The sequence below is a fragment of the Anabas testudineus genome, chromosome 5 (assembly GCF_900324465.2).
Source record: "Anabas testudineus chromosome 5, fAnaTes1.2, whole genome shotgun sequence".
Classification (NCBI taxonomy): Eukaryota; Metazoa; Chordata; class Actinopteri; order Anabantiformes; family Anabantidae; genus Anabas; species Anabas testudineus.
The window spans coordinates 14,277,748-14,299,284 of record NC_046614.1 but is presented as its reverse complement, the minus strand read 5'-3'; the positions used below and the strand labels follow the sequence as shown (position 1 = coordinate 14,299,284).

The 21,537-nt window shown below is 36.4% G+C and overlaps 1 protein-coding gene across 2 annotated transcripts; it reads left to right on the top strand.

The window, feature by feature from the left end:
• Positions 1–1,200: 1,200 nt before the first annotated feature.
• On the top strand, positions 1,201–21,500 carry LOC113153385 (sodium- and chloride-dependent GABA transporter 2-like). 2 transcript variants are annotated; one of them, XM_026346985.1, is made up of 15 exons: positions 1,201–1,328; positions 10,509–10,693; positions 11,278–11,412; positions 11,944–12,084; positions 12,819–12,906; positions 12,995–13,127; positions 13,863–13,997; positions 15,086–15,189; positions 15,459–15,583; positions 15,903–16,015; positions 16,440–16,577; positions 16,672–16,774; positions 16,852–16,952; positions 18,346–18,516; positions 18,605–21,500. In XM_026346985.1, the coding sequence occupies exons 1-15, from the start codon at positions 1,261–1,263 to the stop codon at positions 18,713–18,715; spliced, it is 1,851 nt and encodes a 616-aa protein (XP_026202770.1). In that variant the 5' UTR covers positions 1,201–1,260; the 3' UTR covers positions 18,716–21,500. The 2 variants fall into 2 exon arrangements, with proteins under 2 accessions (XP_026202770.1, XP_026202771.1); XM_026346986.1 differs by lacking the exon at positions 1,201–1,328 and adding an exon at positions 6,320–6,612.
• The last annotated feature ends 37 nt before the right edge of the window (positions 21,501–21,537 follow it).

Sequence of the window (21,537 nt, the reverse complement as noted above, 5' to 3'; positions counted from 1 at the left end):
GAGGAGTGTTTGTACATGTATTGAAAGTTCCTGGATTAAAACTCACCCAGGGTTGGGTCAAAATACCAATTACACAATACTGAGTTAGTATAGGTAGAAAATTATCTAAGGCAATGGGATCTTTCCTTTAATAGAACACTGACTCCCAACAACTCACTGGTCCCAGGTAAACTTAACTCGGTAAAATTATACTGTTTTTCGTCCTCTACTGCCCCCTATCACCTGTGGAATTCTTCGTGGTTTCATGTTAAGACTCCTTTGGCACCTGGACATTACAGAACTTATCTGTTCCTACTCTATCTGGATGCCTCTCAGATCCTCACAACAACTGCTTCTACAACTTCGATAATGGAACTTCAACTGTTCCATGATCGAAACTACTTGATGAGGGAGACTCTGCCCTTGCAGTTGTTGCATCTTCCCTTTCTCAGTCAGATCTTCTTCCTCTAATGATTACTATCTCAAGACGTACATGTTTTCAATGCCTTTGGTTATACTTTGTGGTTGTCTTGGGGTCTTCTTTCTGTCTGTATGTCTCTCTTTTTACCTTCCTGTAGGTAACCCTGGCCCATTGTGCAGATACTGACTGTTTGTTGCTCCTTCTCTTTTCCTCTTTTCACCAAACCTCAACTGGTTAAGACAGATGGCTGCCAAGTTTTTAAGTTTTTCAGACTTACTTTTATGTTATTCTCTTTCTGTTTGGTCTTTTCTATATATTATTACCTGTTTGTATTTAATTCGTGAAGCATTTTTCAAATGTTTTAAAATGTGCTATAGCTATAGAATAATGATTTATTGATCCCATTAATGAAACGATGATGATGTTCTACCACCATGTTTTATTAATTAAATAGTTAATCGTGTCTGCAGTGCTAAATTGTAATGTTTTGTGATGAGCATAGTGTTAGTTTTACTCTTTCCTGCTACATTGATAGCTGCTTTCAGCTATCAATGTGTAAAATCTACAGTTTAATAGGGTGAATGATTATACTTTGTGTTGCTGTAACTTGTATAAGGTTGATACATTACCTATTATTTGTACTTAAAATTCAGTTAAAATAAATTTCTTGATAAAAAAAAAGAAACATGTCCTAACACAAAAGAGAGGTGTTTCCATCCTGTTCGAGCAACTCTGTTGATAGGTTGGTAAGATAACTCATTAACAACTGGTGTACCAAATTGTCCAACATTTTGTACATACTACACTCTACACACCTTTATAAACACTGTAACGGCACTAGTTGAAAACTAGTCTTGGAAATGAAAACGGCAGAAATGACAGGAAGATATCAAGAGGGACATGAAACAGCTTTGGAGGATGAGAAATTGTAAGTGTACATTAGATCTGATTTCCCATTTTACTCTCACGCAAACACTGTGGTAATGTTTTTCAAACCACTAACATCTTTGTTTCTGATTATGTATGTAAATAGAAAATCTAACTTGTTGGTGAGAGGAAACTTATAAAATCTGTTTTTTCTATTCTAATTGACATTAGTGCCAGGTCTATCAGTTCAACAGTATAATTATTATGGTTTAACCACCTGGCTGTGGTTAAAGTGGTTAAAATCCGCACCATATATTGTTCAGCACAGCTGTACTGTAGAGACTACTGTACCGTCATCTTAAGATTCATTTACTAGTTGATTCCTGAGCATTTACATGTTTCTCACATTTTCCCATCTGCTGAAAAAACTAGTACATGGACGTTAAGATTACTATTACAGCAGGATTGCAAAACTAAATAACTAAAAGTTAAGTTAAATTAAAAATTAAGTTTACTATCAGCACCATTGTGGACTGGTTATAGATATCTGGTGTCTAGACTACACAACAGTAACGTAATGGTCTCTGATTTAGATTGGCGTGAATCTTTCTCCCTGACAAGCTCAGTCTCGCTCTGCTTGAGTTTTAGGTGGTGACTTGACATCACTCTGAAACACAGTACTGTACTGACAAGATTAGCAGTGATATATGCCTCCACCTGGGACTTGGGACATGGGAAACGTCTATACTGGGTGTTACAGTATGTAGTAGTAAATATTTTTTAAGCTAAGTTTTATTTCTTTGGCCAAGTGTTGCAAATGTACCTCGAGCAAATGACACCCTTAGATCTTTAAATTGTTAAAATACTATATCAGCATTTTCTGGTCAACTGAAGGTTTTAAATATTTCAGCTACAGTGATTTGGTACTTGATACTAGTCCTATAGACATGAGGCTCTGATGGAGGCTCATGGAAACCAACAAACCTTCAACGTGCCATTAGTGCAATTTTTCATGCTGTGCAGTGAAGTAAATTCATAGTACGGCAGCATAGCTTGAATAGTTGAATCTGCTTACAGCACAGCTTGCCACAGGTACAGAACAACCACCCTTTTTAAAATATAGGCCCAGTAGAAAACACACTCTCACATATAATTAAAGAAAAACTAATTTCTCTATAACAAATGATTACACTCACACACAGAAACAAACAGTAATCAATCAAATTTTTTTTTTAATGTTTTTTCCAGTTTCCATAATCCAGCTCTTTTCCTCAAAATAAACCTGGCAACACATCGTCCATAATATGACACCAGCTACTGTAATGTCCCACTTTCCTCTAATGCACCACTGCTGTGTTAACAAACACCCTGAGGTCACCCCACATGTGGTCAAACTGGAAAGCAGAACATCTTACTTTTCTATTAGACCAGATGCAATTTTAACCAAAAGCTGAAGCTTATCTCCCACAGCAAGTTCAGTAAGTGTAACAGACAGCTGTAAACGAGTGACGGTTGCCAACCTGTCTATTCCTGCTCTCAGACGAAGCTTTCAACAACATTTAAATGTCTCAAGAGACGATGTATTAGCAGTTCATGAACCCAACAGCTAAGTTCTGCACACATAAGGGCCACATTGTGAGTGTCTATCTTGCTTTTTGAATAGTATACTCATCCTCAGCTGTGCAACAATGCTTACAATACTACAACACCCATATTCATCATTATCGTGCAATGACGAGAGTATTCTAAAACAGAAAGTGTTTCACTGAGTAAGCGTGTTTGGTGGTCTCATCAGAGCAAAGCTGCTGTTAGTTGTTCTAATGCTAATGCTGTTTTAATTTGTGTAATATAGTGTAGAAAGCATGATCTGGGGTCATCAACTGTGGTTATGGTCTATGATGTAAGAGGCACCAAAGCCTTCATGGAGGCATACGGAAAATGCCCACTGTCAACCAATAATACCAATCATCAGTCAACACTAGTATCAGTTTACTTCTGCACTGCCTGCCACCATCCCTGCAGCTTGTACAGTTTCCAAGGTCTCTCTGTTCCACTTTTGACTCTCTTTTCTGCTTATTTTCAGCCATCAATGTGTATGATATACAGTTTAATAGTTTGAATGATTATACTTTGTGTTGCTGTAACTTGTATAAGTTTGATACATTACCTATTATTTGTACTTAAAATTGAGTTAAAAGAAATTGCTCAAAATAACTCTTGATAAAAAAAGAAACATGTCCTAACACAAAAGAGAGGTGTTTCCATCCTGTTCGAGCAACTCTGTAGATAGGTTGGTAAGATAACTAACAAAACATTAGATCTGATTTCCCATTTTACTCTCACGCAAACACTGTGGTAATGTTTTTTCAAACCACTAACATCTTTGTTTCTGATTATGTATGTAAATAGAAAATCTAACTTGTTGGTGAGAGGAAACTTATAAAATCAGTTTTTTCTATTCTAATTGACATTAGTGCCAGGTCTGTCAGTTCAGCAGTATAACTATTATGGTTTAACCACCTGGCTGTGGTTAAAGTGGTTAAAATCAGCTCCATATATTGTTCGGCATAGCTGTACTGTAGAGACTACTGTACCGTCATCTTAAGATTCATTTACTAGTTGATTCCTGAGCATTTACATGTTTCTCACATTTTCCCATCTGCTGAAAAAACTAGTACATGGACGTTAAGATTACTATTACAGCAGGATTGCAAAACTAAATAACTAAAAGTTAAGTTAAATTAAAAATTAAGTTTACTATCAGCACCATTGTGGACTGGTTATAGATATCTGGTGTCTAGACTACACAACAGTAAAGTAATGGTCTCTGATTTAGATTGGCGTGAATCTTGATACTAGTCCTATAGACAAGAGGCTCTGACGGAGGCTCATGGAAACCAACAAACCTTCAACGTGCCATTAGTGCATTTTTCATGCTGTGCAGTGAAGTAAATTCATAGTACGGCAGCATAGCTTGAATAGTTGAATCTGCTTACAGCACAGCTTGCCACAGGTACAGAACAACCACCCCCTTTAAAATATAGGCCCAGAGCAAAGTTGTCGTGGGAGACACACTCTCCTATACAACTTTGCAATTACACTACATATAATTATATGTAGTTACATATAAATAAAAGAAAAACTAATTTCTCTATAACAAAGGATTACACTCACACACAGAAACAAACAGCAATCAATTTTTTTTTTTTTATGTTTCTTCCAGTTTCCTTAATCTAGCTCTTTCACCTGGCAAGACATAGTCCATAATATGACACCAGCTATTGTAATGTCCCACTTTCCTCTAATGCACCACTCCTGTGTTAACAGACACCGTGAGGTCACCCCACAGCAAGTTTAGTAAGTGTAACTGACAATACACTCATCCTCAGCTGTGGAAAAACGCTTACAATACTACAACACCCATTTTCATCATTTTGGGGCAATGACGAGAATATACTAAAATTAGAAAGCTGGATAAAACCACTGTACTGAACAAGTATGACATGATAAAGCACCATAGGATAATTGTCAAAGTGTTTCACTTAGTAAACGTGTCTGGTGGTCTCATCAGAGCAAAGCTGCTGTTAGTTTCTAATGCTGTTTTAATTTGTGTAATACAGTGTGTGTAAAGTGTTGAATGTAATATACTGTTATTGTAGAGCATTGTGGACTGGGCTTCAGGCTGACGCAGAGGGAGGGAAAGAAAGCATGATCTGGGGTCACCAGCTGTGGTTATGGTCTGTGATATAAGAGGCACCAAAGCCTGCATGGCGGCATACAGAGAATGCCCACTGTCGACCAATAATACCAATCATCAGTCAACACTAATATCAGTTTACTTTGGCACTGCCTGCCACCATCCCTGCAGCTCGTACAGCTTCCAAGGAGGCTGGGAGTTTAAAGTTCCATACGAGAATAGAGTTTACTTAAAAGAATATTTCAAAATGACACACTCAGTTGTTGTCCCTCAGAAGACTTTAACACCATGTGATTTAACATGTCCTCATAATTATAATGAGTTAATATTATAATATTTTTGTTATTCACTTATTCATTTCTTGTACAGTACATTTGTGTGTTAACCCTTTTTTATTATAACAAAATACATATTAGTTCCACAATCACATTTCTGATTATTTTAAACACAGCAAATAAAAACAGAAAGTTTCTGTATTAGTTATTTTGCTCTGACCCCAGTTGGCTGGCTAACTAGATCAATTCATAAAACAAACTACTGACTTAACCCAGTGTCCAGGCTGGTTTGCAGTGAATGCAGTCCTTCTTATATCTTATCTTATTAAGAAGCACCACAAAAGCAAAGATATCTATTAGTAGTAGTGGTAGTAGTAGTATGAATTTCAAACTTAACCATTATCATAACCTGTAGTTTTGCTTCTGTTGCTTACAGACATTAGATCACAGTCCACACAAAAAGTAAATTAACACATGTTCAATTTTAGGTGTTATGTATGTGAAGTTTTATTAACAGCATCCTGTCACGTGACAGCTCGGTCAGCTGATCTTCCTCTGTCTGATCTTGTTTCCTCTTTCTTTCTTTCTTGTCGTTAAAATGTTCTGGCGGTTTCCGTGCCTTCTTGCAAAGGGCTATTTCTCCTTTGTCTGTCATTAATATAATTGGAACCAGGTTTACCATGTTTAGCGTTGTTGCTAGCCTAGCTAGCTGCTTCTCTGTAGCTACCGTAAAGTCGCAACTACACACCGGAAGTAGTACTACAAAATAAGAGGTGGCACCGGAAATCCGGTAGACCTCAAAATAAAGTGGGCAGCCACTGTGATAGAGGAACAAAAAATGTTGATTCATTTAAATTGATTTAATTTTTTGTTTTTATTTCAATAGATTTAACAACAGGTAATTTTATCTTTACCTGTGTACAATTTCAACAATAATAGCAGTACTTTTACTTTAAGGTAATTCAGTACTGTTTCCTCCTATGGCGGCTGACAAAACCATGTGGCCGTTACAGGCAAAATGCAAATGGCCTGGCTGTGCTCTCTGCTGTGAGATCATAAGGCCCGGTGGAACAGTCCCCGCCTTAAGTTGCTCATTCAGAAACCCACAGCACCCGCCCCTCCTGCCTCACTCTGTTCCTCTTAATGCTGTCTCTCCTCCTCACTGTCACACAAACACAGCCCTCTGAAACTCAACACATGGACTCACTCTGGGCAGCTGGGAAGAACACTTGTCTCTGAGAGGCTTTTCTACACTTGCATTTCTCCTGAAAAAAAAAAAAAAAAAAAAAGAGGCACCAGATGATTTTCCCCTTGAGCTAAATGGAAGCATAACACAGAACCACAGTCTACAGCAGTGTGGGCATCTTTGTCAGGTATTCTTTACCAATTCCCTAAATGTCACAAGCATTTCTTTGTGTTTGTGATTTTTCTGATTGTGCACTACTGTGGTTTGCCTTTTTTGAATGGAAACAGCTTTAGAGACAGCTGGGCTTTTCTAGTTGCACTTATGGTTAGCTCTTGTAGCTGAATTAAGTAGGCCAAAGGTTACTGGTTACACAGCAGCTATTTCCCTTGTTTAGACTAACTGCAGGCTGCTTTGTGATCATGGCTAAGCTAATGCTAATGTTGTATTACACCAATTTGTTTGCTGTGTGCTATTATTTGCATAATACACTTTTTTAGAGACAACCATGTTTCCAGAGACAACACTGGAATGATTATTGATTTTGATCTTTTAGGAAAACATGCAGCTTCTGCACATGCCAGTATCTGAAACCTAAAGACTAATCAGCTTGTTATGTTAATAACCAGCACAGCAGCAGACGGGAATTTAACAATACTACAGTTAACGGGGTTGTTTTTGGTTTGTTTGTTTGTTCAGCTACCTCATCTGTTAAGATGAGATAATCAAACTAAAGGCAGAAAATATTTACCACTGAGCTTTTGCTTCCCTCTCATCATGGGGCTGGAATTAAAAAAAGGAACATAGTCAGTAGGTGTGATCAACAAGTTTTCCTCTCACCGCCAGGTTTCTCAACATTTGGTTACAAAAGTATCACAGGTGATATTTAAAAAAAAACCATGTCAGGTTGTTCCTGGAACCTGGCCCCCTTAAATCTGGCCTCCTGCTTATATATTTACCCACCTGTCAGGTCAGTTATTTTAGGTGTAAATAAGCTGATAGGGAGAGAGGGTCTACCCTGTCTCCCACAGATCAGCATGTCTAGAGGCAGCACAGGTTGACCATTTTGGTCCAGACTAAAATATCTGGACCATCACTGCATAGATTGACTTGCAATTTTGTACAAAAAAAAATCATGGCCCTAGGTTTATTTATGTTTTCCTCTGTATAGCACATTGTGAGTGTCTCACATTTGTGAGTGCTTAACTTTTTTGTAACACTATAAGCAGGTGGAAATTCAAATGTCCTCATTACTTTATTATATGACTAGTTGTAGTTTTGAGCTATTTTAGTTTTAAATTTTTTATAAGTGTTAAGTACCACAAGTGATAACACACTAATTAACATTGCTTCAATGACGTCAGCTCGTTAGCATTGCCATTGTGAATATGAACGCATTCTAACATTAACATTTAGTCATGCGGCTTCACAGAACTCTTTGTCTTGTGTTAACCTGTATATGCGTCAAACTGTGATGGACAGATTGTAGCTTTGTTTTGATTTATGATTAAAAGTGTAATGGAAAATGATTGGAAATGGGCTTCAATCACATTGTGGAGGGAACTTAAGTACTTACTATCATGCAGACATGAAGTGCAATCTCATGCTTTTATCATCAAAGTAAAGAAAGTTCATCAACCAGGTTACTCTAGGTTAAAACATCTAACACCCGAGTGTTGTCCTCAGCTCCTATATTCATGTTGCATAATTCATGTGCTGGAGCCAGATAAAAATATCTGGATCAAAATAGTGTCAGGCAGTAGAAAAACATGTACTGTATGAAGTCTTCTCTGATGCCCACGACCAACTGGCCTGAAAATGTAAAGCAGTCACTATAGTCAACAACTTCTACTGCAGCTGTTATTTTATATACTGTATTATGGGATGTTGATTTGGGTGGTGGCAAGCAAACAGGCACAACTGAGTTTTATAGACACAAGCAATTTGCAATTTTACACCTTTAGACAAACTTAAATTTGAATGGTCTCAAACATTAACCATGTATGTGACTATTTGGAAGCTGTATCAACATCATTTTCTCTATCTTACTGCTTTTGACTTCATGCACCCAGCAACATATAAATGTCTCATTCTCTGGCCCCTGTGTTTGATCAAGTTTGTAGTTTTATTATTACTAAATATAGTTTTTAAAGTGTTTTACTGTTCCTTGTGTTTCATAGTCAATGTTTTTATAGTCTTAGTCTAGACAAAACCTCTTTCTGGTCCACATGATTTTTTTTTTTACCTCTTTGTGCTGGACACTGGGACAAAAGACAGACTTGGTTGGTTCACATTAGGCAGCGGAGAGCTGCAGTTTGCCTAATGAGTGAAAAATATTTTTGATTACAGGTAGTTTTGTAGCTAATGTAGTGTCTAGTACTGCAGAGTCCTTGAGATACAAGATTTGAGGTTGCTGCTTTCGTTTGGAGCTCTAATCTGTCACCTTCAGCACAAGAAAGCTTATGATATCTTCAAGCAGTCATCACAGTAAAACATCTGGGGCCCTATTTTCCTGCAGGCGCAATGCCAGCAATTGTTCAAACATAGCTCTTATGCAATTTTCCTCGGTAGTGTGTGTTTTTTTTTTTTTTTTTTTTAGGTTAAGCCTGCTGTTTTTTTCCCAAAACAATTTTCCAAACTTGATTCCTCTGCTCCAAAAACAATACACAACTTTCACTTATCAGGTGTGGTTTCTTTCCATTGGCTGCACTTTTGATTAACTTCTGATTAATACATGCTTGAAAAGACTCAACTAAAAAACAAAAATACCAACTATTTCATAGTTATGAGTTTGATTCTGTGGAGACAGCTGCTCTGAGTGGTGACGTTGTAGAACGTTGGGCTTTTTTGTTGAGTTGGTTAAATACTTTTTTTGTGTTGTTTTTTAATCACACAGCAATTGAAAATATATACAGAAACTATATCTAATCTCATATGCAATCTCTGATTTGGCAGCGAGGCCTTAATTTTGGCACAGCAGCCTGATTTCATTCATTCTAACCATTACTACAATACCTGACTTGTAAATGAATACAGGCTCAGAGCTGCTGCTATAAATAGTTCTGAATAAAGTACAGAGCACAGGACACTGTCAGGGGTATCAATGAGATAAATAAAAGAAAACATATAAAAACACACTCATAGTTCAGGTGAAGAAACACCTCCATAATTTCAGTGGATTAAGTTCACTTGTTTTTCCTTCCAGTCAGCATCATGGTCCCTCTCTAAAATCCTTCTGACCTTATGCACTGCAAGCACATGCATGTCTGGACTGGACCTAGTCAAAAAACACACAATATACTATTTTCTACAACTTAAAACATTTGTATTTGTTAACATGTGCATCATTTGCTATTTGTGCATAAAATAAGACCTTATGTACAAAAACATAAAGGAAAGAGGCCTAATGTTACTCAGCCTACATGCCGACAGCTAGGCCATTTGCTGTTATTCACTCACTCAGATGCAGCATCAGAAATGACCTGGCAAAAGGTCTTTCAAACATCACACAGTGCAGTAGATGTTGTTATTACAAAAAAAATGATAAAATTGTTATGATGAAAAACTCTCTTCTTGTTGATCCCAGAAAAACTACATTTCGTACATACATATAATTACAGTCTACTGGAATTAATAACCCTTATCCTGATTTTCTTAATTCTCCTTTTGGTGGACGCACTAAAGCACTTCAGGAAAGTTGTTTTTAGCGTCTGATGATTTAAAGCTTTTTAGCAGTAATATAGTAGCACACATATTTTCCAGTCTATTTGCTTCTCTCCCACATCAAATCCACAGCAGCAACACAAATGCAGCATTGATAAAAGCATTACCCTTGTGCCAAGCAGCAGTGGCCCTCTGTTGACCTAATGCAGTAAGACTGCTGGCATTGTGTGGATTGTAACCGTTATTAAACAGTGATTAAATCATGTCACTATTCCTTCTGTGGTTAATTATTGCAGTGTTACGTGGTCTGACTTCACTCCACAAAAGTGACTTGTGAACACTGTTTTTTAGCCATTGAATGCTTCTGAAATGTTCTGTATCCCAAATAATGGTATATTCTCTTAATGTTTCTACTTTTCAAAGTGTGATGAATAAGGACCCAGGGCCAGAGTTCAAGTTTAAGCTGGACATGGAGCACCCTGCACACAGCACACTGCCCAGAGGACAGTGGTCTAACAAAATGGAGTTCCTCTTGGCTGTTGCGGGACAAATTATAGGCCTGGGAAACGTCTGGAGGTTTCCATACCTGTGTTATAAAAACGGAGGAGGTGAGTGTCATTATATTCAAAGATTAAATATTTCTTCAGTCTCAGAACTACTATGTTAATATTAGATTCATTTTACGTACACAGTAGTTGTCACAAACTATAAAGTTAGTTCTTGTCAAAACCCATGAAATCTGTCAGGATCATCAAACTAAACAATCCAAAGTGACTAAATATCTGTTGGTGTTATAAAGTCATGTACAATCGCAATACACTTGATGCAACTTGATGATGAAGCCTTCGGGATGGAAGGTAACGGATCTTTAAGAACTTAAAGCAGGTCCAGTTGCCACCGAACTGCAATTTTTGGGATTACTGTGCCACATTACACTATAGAGTGTGGGAAAGTTAAATACACCACACCTGGACACTTCACACCCACATCACACCGAGCTGTGATGACGTTTTACAGTATCTACGACTACTCCCAGGACTGCAGTTTACGAAACCTTAAGAAAATAGACAAAACATGAGCATCTAAAGAAAACATCTACACTATTTTAACAGCGCAAACATTGTATTTAAGATAAAACTTAATATTCAGTTTATTTCTATTGATTACGGTTGTAACTTTCCATTTTCCCAAGGTGTGTTCTTCATCCCGTATGTACTCTTCCTCTTCACTTGCGGCATCCCCTTGTTTCTGCTCGAAACGTCTCTCGGCCAGTATACCCAACAGGGAGGTATTACATGCTGGAAGAAGATTTGTCCCCTGTTTTCAGGTAAAGATCTAGAAATACTCATCATGTGAAAATACACACTGAACTGTGAGTGTATTTAAACGTTTTATAACTTGTGTGCCCACATTTGCCACAAATGTGGGATGTGAGATGTAATTCGCCTATACAGAACAGGAATCTCAGAAATGACCTGTCATTTATCTCAGGTTTATAATAAGCGATGTACTGTACATTCCACACCAACATGTCTGTGGGACATATTATTTACCAGAGCAATTGTTAAAGTTAAACTTCATTCAGCTTCATCCAGTTTCACACTGGAGCAAAAAATCCATCAGGTCTGGTGAAAACCTGTGACGGCATTTCATCTGTGACCTGCATTGACTAAGTATTACCTCATCTCAACTACAGCATTTGGATACAAATTCAATAACACTTTGTTGTACCTGTATTATGTGAATTATCATATATCAGTTGTTTTATAATGTAAGGGAGGAAACCCAGTAAGGTGTAATGGATGATGGATGAAGGCTTTCTGTTTAGTTTTTATGTGCTTGTTTGTATGTTTTTCAGGGATGGGTTATGGCAGTCAGGTGGTTGTTTTATACTCCAGCATCTATTATATCATCATATTAGCCTGGGCTTTCCTGTATCTCTTTTCCTCTTTTACTTCTGAACTACCCTGGGCAAGTTGCAGAAACAGCTGGAACACAGGTATGTCCAAACAAGCGTACTGTATAACTGGATTATCATAAACCAAGAATAACTCATTGCACTTTACCAAACTGTAACTGTAAGGAAATTATTATGTTACTGGATGATTAATTCATTTTCAGTGAGTCATATTATTGGCTGTGTTTCAGCTCATTTTAGGAGCTGATTTCAGACCTTGAGAACAAAGTTCAGGTGCTATGAACATGTTAAGTTATGACTTGGCATGTTTGCTCTGTCTATTACATAAGACACTTAGAGGTCCTAGGCACATGTGTTTAAGTATACAGTCTAAAAGTTTGTTTTGTTTTGTTTGTTTGTTTTTTCACAACATGTTGCAAAGGTAGAAAGTCTGAACATTGTGTTCACTGAAATCCCCAAATCCATTTTAAAGCCGCTGGACTGCTTCTTATCTCACTGAAAGTCAATTGTCACTGTCTCTGTACTAGAGGTTTCCACATTACTTTTCTAAGCTGATTACTGGACCACGACAGGCCAAAATTGCTCAAAGTAAATTCATGTCTTAAACAGTCAAATGCTGCATGAGCATCGTCCATCACAATGAAAGTCAATACAATATAAACTGTAGGCTAAAAGAAAATACAAGACTTGAAGTACAACAGACTTTTCCATTATTCAAAGTGAAAATGTTGCTAAATGTTTAAATGCTTTGACAAAAAATTTAATTTGATTGTATTTGTCTGTAACTTTTAATTGCCTGTACGTTTTTGCTACAGGGAACTGTGTGGAGTTCGATCACAAAGATCAGTATTTAAACTGGACTGTGGAAGGCAATGCTACCTCACCAGTGAGAGAGTTTTGGGAGTGAGTATAAAAAACAAAATCCAGAATCAAATAATCAAGAATGACAACATTAATGAGTATTAATGATACCCGGACATGTGGTTTGCAGGAGAAGAGTACTGAATGTCACAGGAAGTATCCATGAGTTAGGAGGTCTACGATGGGAGCTAGCTCTGTGTCTTCTGTTATCCTGGATTATCTGTTACTTTTGTGTCTGGAGAGGAGTAAAGTCCACTGGGAAGGTACGAGGCAGAGAAAATTTTTATTATTATTATTATAAAATATGTTACCAATCATTATTTAACATTTATTATTATTACATAATACACAAGCCTGAAATAACAAACCTTGTTAGCTGAGTTTTTACACATTGCACAAATTTTGCATCTATCATTACTAATTATTCACAGAGTGAGAATACAAAAATAAAATAAAGAATACAGTTTTAAAATAAAAGTTTAGTTAAATAACACCCCTACAAAGGAGTTAATTGTTACTTAACACTGACATTTGCGGAGTATTTACAGTTCAGCAGCTGTAGAATTGATTGTTATCATCTCTGATGCTCACTTTTACGAGCTCTTCTGGATGAATTGTAATGCGGCCCTCTAATTTAATGTATGAAATTCTATTACATTAAAATGGTAAAACACCCACATCTTACCATTGACACTGTTACATGCTGTTATCTACTTCTATAACTGCAGCTGATTGTCTGGAAGATGCTTCAAATAAGACAGTAATCTCTAAATACAATGTGTTTATTAATAAATAAAATACCTAAACATTTCAACTGTACCATTAGGTTTTTAATCTGTGTACTGTACCTGTGATTCCTATATTTCTGCAGACTCCACAGGATACAGTGTAAGTGAGGATTATTAGAGTGGCTTTAATTCATGCCGGAATATATACATATACACATTAAAACCATCCTAACACAGCCAGCATGACCTCATCTCTGACCTTTTCCACAGGTGGTTTACTTTACGGCTACATTTCCGTACGTGATGCTGGTGGCGTTGCTTGTTCGTGGGCTGACATTACCAGGAGCCATAGATGGGATTGTGTTCTACCTCTACCCAGATCCATCACGCCTCACTGACCCTCAGGTATGAACAGGTTTTTATCTGATCATTTGTTTACTTAACCCACAGACACATTGCAATATCGCAAACACATGTTGTTTCAACAAGCACTGTTCAAACACAGCAACATAGCTTGAAATGTTTCCAAGTTACAAAGCTGAATTATACTTATTTAAACAGTGTGATATATTCTATATAATATTTCTATATGAATTTATGATGGAACCATACAACTTGTACTTTGAGTTCATCCATATAATCATTATCAATGTAAAAATACTGCAATACTTCTATTGGAAACACCTACACGCTTGGTTTTATTCAATGAAATGGTTGTAAACACAAAAAAATGAACATCAATTAATTTGTAAGCATATCTGAGCACAGCATAATTGTCAGATTTTGCCTGTTAACTTTACTTTGACTGAAAGAAATCCCCCTTTGCAGCAATAACTGCACATTAAATCTGTGACATTCTACTGATCAGTTTTTCCAGACATTCTGGTGCAATTTCTTCAGCACCTACCAAAGGTCTGTGCTGGCTGGGCAGTGTTACTGAACTTTTCAGTCCATCTTCTCCGACACTCATTGGGGTTCAGATCTGGTGATGAGCAATCATAGAGTTTTTCAGCTGCTACATTCAAGAATGCTTGGAGTCAATGTCCTGCTTCAGAATGAAGTTATCCCAAATCAATCACTGCCCAGAGAGAATGTCATGTCTCTTCAGTATGGAGTGGTCTCTGTGCTGAGGATGTTTTGCATGTGATGCAGGTCGCCCACTCTCCCATTGATAATTAATAATCCCCAGATCATCGCGTTTCCACCTCCATGCTTCGCTGATAGTGTTAAGCAGACATGTATTATAATTTCCATGAGTCTGGCATCTGTGCTGTTCGTTCTTTGCTAAGACCATGCAGTACTTTTTGTTAAAACCTTCAAGTTTAACACTGACTGAGTAGCAGATTATTCTTTCACTGAGTTGCTTAAGTCCACAGTGTAAAACATTTACAAATGTTCATGAGCTGGTTCAGTCTTGACCCACAGCCAACACCCACCAAATGCTCGTTTGTTACGTATTGTAGATGTAAAAAATTCCTTTGTTTGTCTTGCAGGTGTGGATGGACGCTGGCACACAAATATTTTACTCCTATGCTATTTGCATTGGGTGTCTAACTGCACTTGGCAGTTATAATAAATACAACAATAACTGTTACAGGTAAGAATTATATATCTACTAAGATGTTTTTTTTTAACACTAGACACATACCAGAGCAATGTTGTCACATGGCACCTTAAACTGATCTCTTTCAAGAGCAAGAATACTTCAAGATAGAAAACACACTCCATTTGTAGTACCTTAAAAATTTAACTAATATAAAAATTATTTTTAATTAAGCTGTTTATGAAAAACACCTTGTTTAAAATTTGGGACTATGACCCAAAGAGGTGTAAAAGTTGATACAAAATAATGTTGTTTGTTTTTAGGGATTGTGTGTACCTGTGCCTTCTGAACAGTGGGACCAGTTTTGTTGCTGGATTTGCCATTTTCTCAGCACTTGGATTCATGGCATATGAGCAAAATACAGACATATCAAAAGTAGCAGAGTCAGGTCAGTAATTCTAAATAAATGTTTAGTTCATAAATGATTTAGGACTCCACTGTGGGGCAGTGGTGAGCAGCATTACCTCATAGTGAGAAGGTTCTGGTTATAAATCTGCCTCATGTGTGGTTGTTTGCATGTTTGTGAGTTTCCATGGGTACACAGTTTTTCTTCCCAAAGAAGTAACGGATGAATGGATAAATTAATTAATCAATTAATGATTGAATCAATTAACATTGTACCTAAATACACTTAGACTTACAGGTAGGAAATATTTTGGAAGAAATTGGCCGGATGTCCATTATTACTTTTGAATATCTTGTTGTAGGACCGGGTTTGGCGTTCATTGCCTATCCCCGAGCAGTTGCCATGATGCCTTTTCCTCAGCTCTGGGCAATTTTCTTTTTCATTATGATTATCCTCCTGGGACTGGATAGTGAGGTAGGCTGACTCATCTTGACTAAAACAAATACAGGCAGACGTTTTAAGTTTCAACGCAGAGTAATTTCAAACCAAGAGAATGGGAAACAATATGCAACAGATATTTTTGAAATATATATGAAGCCGGAATATTGTTGTTACGGTCAATCAATATGATGTCAAAGGAGCAAACTGGGATAATTGTGCACTTAATGACTTGTTACTCTAAAGGACTGAGGCTAAGGCTGCATGCTTGATATTTGTTTTAAAAGACAACAATATTTTTCTCTATTGCTTTGTGCAGCCTTGGTGGAGGTATTCACTCTGTGAGTTACTGCTGAACTACTCAACTACCCATATTCTGTGATCAGCTCTGCAACATTTTAATCCTACAGAGCGGGGTGCATGGTGTCTTTACTGTGTAGCTGAGAAGTCTGTGTTTTAGTTTGTAGGTCTGGAGGCTCTCGCAACAGCAATTTCTGACATGAATCCTTCGTTCTTCCACGTTGGCCATCGACGTAAAGTTCTTCTTCTTGCTATCAGTGTTGTCAGTTTCTTCATCGGCCTTGTTATGGTCACAGAAGTAAGACCTAATTTAAATGTCACTTTGTTTGTTGACAATATCATTTTACTTATGCTAAGAGACCATTATGATATATATCCCATATCACAAACAGGGTGGACTATACATCTTCCAGTTGTTTGACTACTATGCCTGCAGTGGGATGACTCTGCTTCTCTTTGCCATTCTGCAGTCTGTCTGTATTGGATGGGTTTACGGTGAGTTAATAAACACTGTCGATGGCATATCCACAGTGAATTTTGATTTACTGACCAGTGTTTTTATTCACTTATAGGTGCGGACCGATTTTATGAAAATCTGGAGGATATGATTGGATACAAGCCGTTACCCATAATTAAGTACTGTTTGAAATACGTCACTCCAGTAATATGCATGGTGAGTTACAGTGAAAGTTGACATAATTTACACAGCACATGATTGAATTATTCCTTGATTTGGGTCATAAGCAAACACAACAGGTTTCTCAACTCTGGAGTGCAGCCATTAATTTTACTCGCTGAAACAGCAGCTGTTGCTGGAAGACTGTCTGTAACTAAGAAGTTTTAAGCTAATATTGGCTCCAGTAAGTTAAACACTATCTCTCATATTTTCCACAGGTGACAGGTTTAGAGTGAGTGAATAAACAATGATAGGTGTGGTGATGCAGGCAGTGGGGCCATCTTGTGGCTGGGAGTGCCAAAATGTGACGATTAGGCACATGATGGTTGCTTCAATCAGAGGCAACATCTAGTTTTTAGGAAAAGGAGTAATTCATGTTTTAATTTTTTTAACACTATCTCAAAAAGAGAGACTTTGGTAAACAGGCAAAGGCAGATATGTTAATTTTAGCCTAAACTATGTCAGACCACATTTCACATAGTCGGGAAACACTACACTAACATGAGCATGTTTTTACATAACCTATAGCCCCACAAAGTAGTGGTGTCAGCTAATGATGTTCTAACTTTTGGCCTTTCAACTAACACTGGTTAAAGCCTGGAACATGCTTCCTACAGAGGACCATTAGTGTAGGTCAAACATTAGCTGCATGTAGGAACAATTACAGATTACATTAAAGGAGATAAACACACTGTTTCCTCATGTTTCCCTCACATTTTGGTTCTGGAAAGATTAAAAACAACATTTTCTGCTATGTCTGGTCTGACTCCTTAGAGAAGAGATTTACCCCTATAAATGACATGCTGATTTAGTCTTTAACTTGTCATAAATTGTTTTGCTTTATCTGCTTTCAATCAATCAAACACACTTGCTTTACAGTTGACTGAGAAGTTAAGAACAAGACACAGCAAATGAGGGCAGTAAAACATATAACTGAGATAAATGGCACACTAACATAACGATAATAAAACAAATTATGACAGACTAGATAAAACATTAAAACTCAGAATTAGTAGAATATAGGTGAAGATCAGTAAGACCTGGTCCTGATCAGGACTCAAGCAGCAGAGTTTTGAATTAGCTGTAACTGATTTATAATGTTTTTTTGGGTTTTTTTTGTGTAGACCAGATAGGGGAGCATTAAACCAGCTCAGTCTGCTGAATATAAAAAGCAGGCATTAGTGTCTCTGTGTTGCTCCGAGAATAAAGGCTGCAGCTTGGTAACATTTTTAAGATGACGGTAAACAGATTTGGTGACAAACTCCACATAAGTCTTCAAGTTGAATCATAAACTTAAGTTATATAGTTAGTTATATATAAAATGTATTTAAAACATTGAGTAGACTGTTCCAGAGAATTAAAAAGCTTTTTTTCTCCTGACTATTTACAGGGAACATTTATTTTCTCCTTGGTCAAATACACTCCTCTGAAGTTCAACAACACAACTGAGTATCCATGGTGGGGTTATGCTCTTGGTTGGTGGTTCACTCTCTCCTCAACACTCTTAGTTCCCATATTGATGCTGTACAATCTGAGTGTCACTCCTGGTACACTGAGACAGGTGAGCTGTTATTATATAAAAATATGTCTCCAGAACTCCATATGCTTGTTGTTATTTTTATTAAAAACACAATATTCTCCTTTGTTAGAGGTTCTCCATCCTATGTACACCAGCTGAAGACCTTGCTTTCTCCAGATCAGAGAAGAAAGCTCTCGAACTGCTCGACTTGGCCTCATCTCCTGACACCATGGTGTCCTAGTGTGAACAGAGAAGTGAAGCAGCTTTACATAGGCTACATTTGAGAAAACCAGTACAACAGTACAATGGCACTATGCCAAGTTTCTTATAAAATCACAATATCTTTTGTTTTTACCCCTTAAAACAAATAAGTTCTGTAACCACCCAAGTCACTGATTGGATGCATATTCTGTTGACAACACGTTCAACCAAAGACTCATTTTTTCTTTAAATGATTCTGTGAGAAAAAATAAACTTTGTGCAGTATAATTTACTTCTTGATATACGGTCGAACATGGCAATGACATGTTGTTTAACATGTTGTTTAACATGTTGCCACTCCATAAAGCACTGAAAAGGAAGCAAGGAGAGTCTAAACAGACACATCTTATGGTTTTTCGTGCACAAAGTGATGTGTTATGTGTTATCATGTGTTTCAATCAGTGACAGACAATTTTACTATTGATTTATATTGATATTCAATAATGTGTTAACCCTTTATTTATAATACTGTTTTTATAAAGGCCTTAAACAATCAGTTATTAAAACTGTTGCTGAGGAGAATAACAGCTTCCTAACTGGCCTCTTTCACTTGCAAGTGGCCTCAGAAGCTTAGATTTTCTTAATGAAACTAAGTTTGAGGGTTCATTGGCCTATTTTAATTTGTCAATCATTTATAAAAAGGGCTGTTTGTCAATGTCGCATTGTAACCGTCTATTGACTATTGGTCACACCCTGAATGCTGTGTGCTCCTTAGATTGAGCCACGAGACTGTGTCAACATTATGTAAGCGTTACTGTCATGTACTGACATAAACAGTTACTGTAAAACCTACACTGCTCACACACGTGCTCTTAGATATTTTTGATGGCAGTAAGAACAAGGTCAATTGTAATGGTGGAAGCACCAAATGCAGGAAGTTATATAGATTATATTTTTACTGTAGCTCCAGCTTTAAACATTTAATTAATTAAATCTAGTTTTTATATAGAATATGCATTTATTTAAGTGTGTTTATGATATTCTGTATTGATTTAAAAAATCTTTTTAATTGAAATGTGTGATATTTGTTATTTTTGTAACAGATACATGCTGTAATATGATATTTTTCAGATTTAAGGATCAGTTAGTCATTTTTGTTTTTGAAACAAAATGTCTGTTCTAAACATCTGTCTTTTGCATTTGTAACATAAAATTGTGTAAATTCATTCGTCGTCATTTTAGCCTATTTTAATAGTAAATCCAACATGAACAACCAGCTAATGTAATGTTAATGATTATGTGTGTGAATCATTGAGTTGTTATTGTATAGAATAGAAGAATTCAACTGTATGGTTTTAGTTCTAGTAAAAAAAATGAACCATTCTTTAAATACTCTCCATTACTAAGGGAACAGGTTTTATGTCATTGCTCATTAACAGGTTTCAATAAACTGATAGCACATCATTATTAGTTATTTAGTAAATACTGACATAAAGTATTTTAGATTTGATTTTTGAAATAGATATAAATTATGATTTAGTAAATAATGTTTGGCAACATTACAAGTTGCTTGAGAGAAATGTTTTGTTTTGTTTTTTTGTTTTGTTTTTTTTAATGAAATGCAAGAACATTAACAATCTTTAAATACAATATATAATAAAGTGTTATCATAATTGAAAAATGATTTGTGAACACTACTGTAACACTGCATAAAAGTTATCTCTGTGTTAACTCAAGCAAAAAACAGCTAAAAAAGTCTACAAGAGAAAGAATATTACAAAATGAACAAACTGCGGTCTTGAAAAATAGCTTGATGTCCATTTATTTTGTCAGTTCCTTTCCATGTAGGCTCAGTGTCTTTAGTGTATACATAGTTTCTGTACACTATGATATGGTAACATATTAGTTATGTATATCTCACGACAACAGGACATTGCTACATTGCTTGCAGATGAGGGATATGCTCACTGTAATGTCTTTAGCTCAGATAAGTCGCCTGAACAGCATCTGAAGTCTGAAGAGTTTGTTGATCTTGGCATGTTAAATGTGATATCTTTTTTTTTTGCCCCTGTAATTTTTAATGGGTCTGTAAGGCTGAATATAGTTTACTTGCAGCATCTGCTATGTGAAGGGGATTTAGGCTTGAAAGAAGTCAATGATCTGCTATACGAACATCACAAGTATACATCTACAAAGCTGCATAAAACCTTTACATTTTCTTAAAAGCCTAAAATCTGATTGATGTAATCTGAGATGGAAATGGACTTTTGATCCCAAAGTTAAGAATAGCTGACAAAATGAGCTATACCTTGAAATATGACATGTTTCTTTAGTTGCATCTTTTGGATTTATTTAACATTGTAAAGTGCAAAAAATAAAAAATATATATAAAGAAGACATGAACAAAGGTACCATACATGTTGTTTGTCTGAAAATATTTCTTTTGCATAAATGTTGGTTTAAAACATTGACCACATTTTGCTTTACGCAACAATTATCTTTTGAATACATGTAAACATTTTGTATGACAACACTTCGGTTTCTAATAAAATCAATTTAACATCGGCCGTGCTGCAGCTTAGCCACCCTGCTAGTTTATCAGATTTTTCCAAATTATTAGAATAATTAACATTTTCAATTTATATAGAGGCCTGTAAATATTTTAATATTTGACTGTAGGTTCTTAAATACAATTCATTACATCTTGGAAAAAAAGTACATCATGCTCATTTCCACTGTACAAAATATTTGAATGTTTAGAGCCAGCATTACTTGAAAACATTTACCTACAAGCTGTTTAAAAACCTTGCTAACATACATAACAATATATAATTACCACGCACACACACACAGATAGACACA